The sequence below is a fragment of the Oryzias melastigma genome, linkage group LG16 (genome assembly GCF_002922805.2).
Source record: "Oryzias melastigma strain HK-1 linkage group LG16, ASM292280v2, whole genome shotgun sequence".
Classification (NCBI taxonomy): Eukaryota; Metazoa; Chordata; class Actinopteri; order Beloniformes; family Adrianichthyidae; genus Oryzias; species Oryzias melastigma.
In genome coordinates, this window is record NC_050527.1 from 309,810 (window position 1) to 314,104 (window position 4,295).

At 34.7% G+C, this 4,295-nt stretch overlaps 1 protein-coding gene across 1 annotated transcript in view; it reads left to right on the forward strand.

The window, feature by feature from the left end:
• Window positions 1–2,604, forward strand: part of hapln2 (hyaluronan and proteoglycan link protein 2) — a 6,302-nt gene extending 3,698 nt beyond the window's left edge. Inside the window, exons 4-6 of the mRNA XM_024266881.2 lie at window positions 398–514; window positions 887–1,069; window positions 1,647–2,604. Of these exons, the coding sequence (XP_024122649.1) occupies window positions 398–514; window positions 887–1,069; window positions 1,647–1,924 (578 nt within the window). The 3' untranslated portion in view covers window positions 1,925–2,604. The remainder of the gene's footprint in view (window positions 1–397; window positions 515–886; window positions 1,070–1,646) is intronic.
• The last annotated feature ends 1,691 nt before the right edge of the window (window positions 2,605–4,295 follow it).

A 4,295-nucleotide genomic window follows, 5' to 3' on the forward strand; every position in this document is an offset into this window, starting at 1 on the left:
GCTCTTCTTGCACATTTCTTTCTTTCTTTCTTTTTTAATTACATCGAATTTTCCATTTTCAGAACTTTATTGAGTTGGTTAGAGTTAACTGCAGCAAACATGTCCATACTGAGCAGGAGGTGTAAGAAATAATTGGTCCAGTCAATATATCTGTGGCAACCCGACACTACAACTTAGAGACAGCAGTAATGAAGAGTAAATCAAAATAAATAAATAAAAGTAATCTGAATTTTAAAATGGCTTCTTCAGTGTTGGACCAACAAGAGCTAAAAAAAATGACTATTCAGTGTCTTCAATGCCTGGCGACGTAATTTTATATAAAAAAATGTTCCTATGCACTGGAATAAGCTCTATGCTTTAAGGGAAAAGAGGAAAAACAACCATTTTCTGTTTGCAGGTGTGGTCTTTCCGTATCAAAGCAAACATGGTCGCTACAGGTTCACCTACCCTGAAGCTAAGGAGGCTTGTGTTGAGCAAGATGGCCGATTAGCTACGTACGATCAGCTATACAGAGGTACGCATTTAACATTGTTTATCGGAGTTATTTATTGACTGATTGATTTACTTGTTATATCAATTGAGTTCAAATTATTCAATTCAGTTTAACACTCAGTTTTCACTCACTTTAAGCTCATCCTAATTCAACCTCACACATTTTAATTTAAATTTGTAGTTAATTATATGATCAAATAAAGTTTTTNNNAGTTTTTTTTTTTTTTAATAAATGTGAGCAAATTGGATATTTAATGAAATCAGTTTAGAAATGTAATCAAACTTTGAGATTGTGAATCATAATCATGTTGATTCAGTATTTTGTTCATGAAAACCAGCTCTAAACAGCAGCAGATGTTGATCGTTGTTTTCCATCCCCTATTGGTGCCTGCAGCCTGGACGGAGGGTCTGGACTGGTGTAATGCAGGTTGGCTTCATGACGGTACGGTCCACTATCCAATCATCCGTCCTCGACCGGTCTGTGGAGGAGAGCTGCTACCAGGCATCCGCAGCTATGGACCAAAAGATAAAGGCCACGACCGCTTTGATGCTTTCTGCTTCACATCTCTGAATAATGGTAAGACAGAAGGAAATCTGATGTCTGGGATGTTTACCAAACACTTCACAGATGAGAGATTGTCAGTTGAAATGTGTTATAACATTGTGGCACGCCACAGAAAGACCTTGTGGATGCTTCTTCACGTAATGGTACCATTGATCAGATTGTTACAAGTCCATGCAAATGGATACATAAATAATATTTAGAACTTTAAGTCTTTTGACATGTTTTTTTAAAAGAAGAGTGCATCACTACGCCAGTAGTTGACTTTTAATAAATCATTTTCTTTCAAAAATACAAACTAACTAAAAATACTGATTTTTTTTAAATCTAGCACTGCTTATGATTTTGTACTAAGCTGTTAAGCGACATCTTTAACTACATTTAGTTGATTTTAGTTTATTTAATACAATTTCTGAAGCGCAGATTAAAAAAAAATCAACACATTTTATTTTAACAGTTTAAAGAATAGAAAAAAAACGTAATTGATGACCAGAAAAAGCAATTTAAAAAAAAGCAAACTGCTGTTAAGTTTTCATCAAAGATGCATCCACTCTTTAAGTAAAATCTGTATTTCTGTAACTCCTTGCCACAGGCTCTGTTTCCTACATTTCGGGGGCCCTTTCCTACGATCAGGCGGAGCGCGCTTGCAGGGCTCGGGGATCTGAGTTGGCATTGGTGGGCCAGCTTTACGCCGCCTGGCGTTTTCAGAACTACGACCGGTGTGATGGCGGATGGCTTAAAGACGGCAGCGTTCGATTTCCCATCAGCAACCCCAGGAATCGATGTGGGGGCATCGCAGAAGCAGGAGTCCGCACGTTTGGATTCCCTGACAAGATGACACACCTGTATGGAGCCTATTGCTACAGATAACTTGAACATGTCAAAGACTGGAGAAACCTGGATTATAAGAGGTTCATGATCAGATATTGTTCCGCTTTTTCTGCTGCAGCTTTCTTAAAGATTTAGAAATTTACTACTGTCAATAAAAATGATCTCTGTACAGCAGCTGATGCTCAGAAAAGCTAAATCACTGGCATAAACTCAGTAATCCTAATATCTATTGTTTGTCCTGTAGTCATATATGAATGGAACATTAAAACAGAATACAGGTGGTGGCTGATGCTATTTTTGCTATCTGCATTAATTTAATTTTTAATTAAATGCAATTTTCTTGCCAAATAGGAGCAGAGTTGGTTTTGGCCTCAACAAATGGCATTTACTTGTATAGTGCTTTTCTACCTTTCTTGAAAGCCCAAAGTTTTACAGTCACATTCATCCATTCACGGCGCTGCTGCTGAACACTGGTGCCAACCTTTCACCAGAGGCAATGTAGGATTCAATGTCTTGCTCGAGGACACTTCCACATGCAGGGTAAGGCAGGAATTGAACCTACAATCTTCCAAACAGAAGTCAACCGCCCATACTGCTACACCAAAGCCACCCGTGCAACAAGTCCTGCCAGTCACAACAAATCACTAGATGCAAAAAACATTTTAAAAATCCTAATGACAATTTAAAAAGGTCAACAAATATATATACATATTAATATATAAAAAAAACAGTTTTAAGGACAAAATTTATTTCTAGAAAACAAAATGAAATGCTAAAAAAAGAAAACACAACGTGAAAAAAATGAAAAAAGGTAGGAATCATGGGAGAATGCTGGTTGCAGGATATTATCCAGCATCACTTCATGTCCAAAACTTTTAGCTGAAATGATGGACAATCATCGTCCACTCAGCGATGTCCCATGGTACCTACCTTTTTTCGTTTCTGTAAAAAAGAAGGAAACATTTCGGAAAGCAAAAGTAAATTCAAGAAATCAAAACTAAGAATATAGAAAAATAAAACAAAGTGAGAAACCAGACTATGGGGCATCGTTGATTGGATGATGACATTAGTTCATTATTTAATCTGAAAGTTATTTGACATAAAGTAATACAGAATAAAATCATCCAATCAGCAACATCCCATAATAGCTACCTTTTGTGGTATTCAATGTGTTCCATTTTTTTTACATTTCATTTTGTTTTCTGAAATGTTTTTTTACATTTGAATTTCTGGAATCTTGTTTTCTGAAATGTAATGCAGTTTTATATATATATATATATATATATATATATATATATATATATATATATATATGCCTGATTTTTAATTGTCATTTTTTTGCATAGTGTGATTTGTTGATGTGATTTGTACTTCAGGGCTTCCGTACTTAACACTGGTGAATCCAAATCATAACTGTTTCTCTGTCTTGTCTTGGAAAAAGAAGTTAAAAAGAAACAACTGCAAACCGATACAGCTAATCATAGCTAATGCTTCCTTGAATAAATGTGCATTTATTGAAATAAATAAACTACAAAATAAAAATATTTAAGAAAAAAATGAAATTTCCTTAAATAATGAAGATTTCACAACTTGCAGCATTTTAAAAATTATATATCGCTTTTTTGTCTTTTGCATGTAAAGATTATAATATAAGACATTAACCTTTTTCAAACAAAAATGGTTGAAGATGAACTGCAGATTTGCATTTGTAGCCTTCTGTAGACTTTTCTGCACTTTGGAATTTATTCGTAAATCTGATGTTCTAAAATGGTCTTCCTGGGAATTTAGAAAAAACATGTCAATGAATGTATAAGAAGAAAGAAAACAAAAAGTACTATCGACATGTTTGTGCCTGATCCTGTTATCTAATCTTCCCCACACAGGGACAGATGAATCATTCCTTTGAACGGCTAAAAAAAAGCAGAGTCTGAGCAGATTGAGTGCTGTGGGAAACTCTAGACACCTCTAAAGTCATATCTCAGAACTGTCAAAGAAAAAAGGAGGACTCTTCTACCCACACAAACTCTGATAATGCAGCTTTTGTGTAATCTGGTGAGTTCATTAAACAAAATTAATTTTCTCTTTAAGATCAGCAAAAAAGCTTTATTTTTACTTTTTGCTGAATTCTAAGAACTGTTTACACACACTAAAGTAACTGATAAGTTTAAAAAAACCATCTCACTCGAGGATGTCGATTGTAATCTAGATACTTCAGAGAGCGTAAAATGTCTAAAAAACATGTTTACTAGCTCTGTCCAAAGCCTTATATCAACAGAGAACTTTACATGTAAAGATGGCTCTTTCATTTGATAATTGCTTAAAAATCTTCTATCTCCATTCCAATGTTTGAGATTATGAACACACAAAAACACACAAAAACACACTTTGAAAGTGTTTTTTTTTTTCTGCA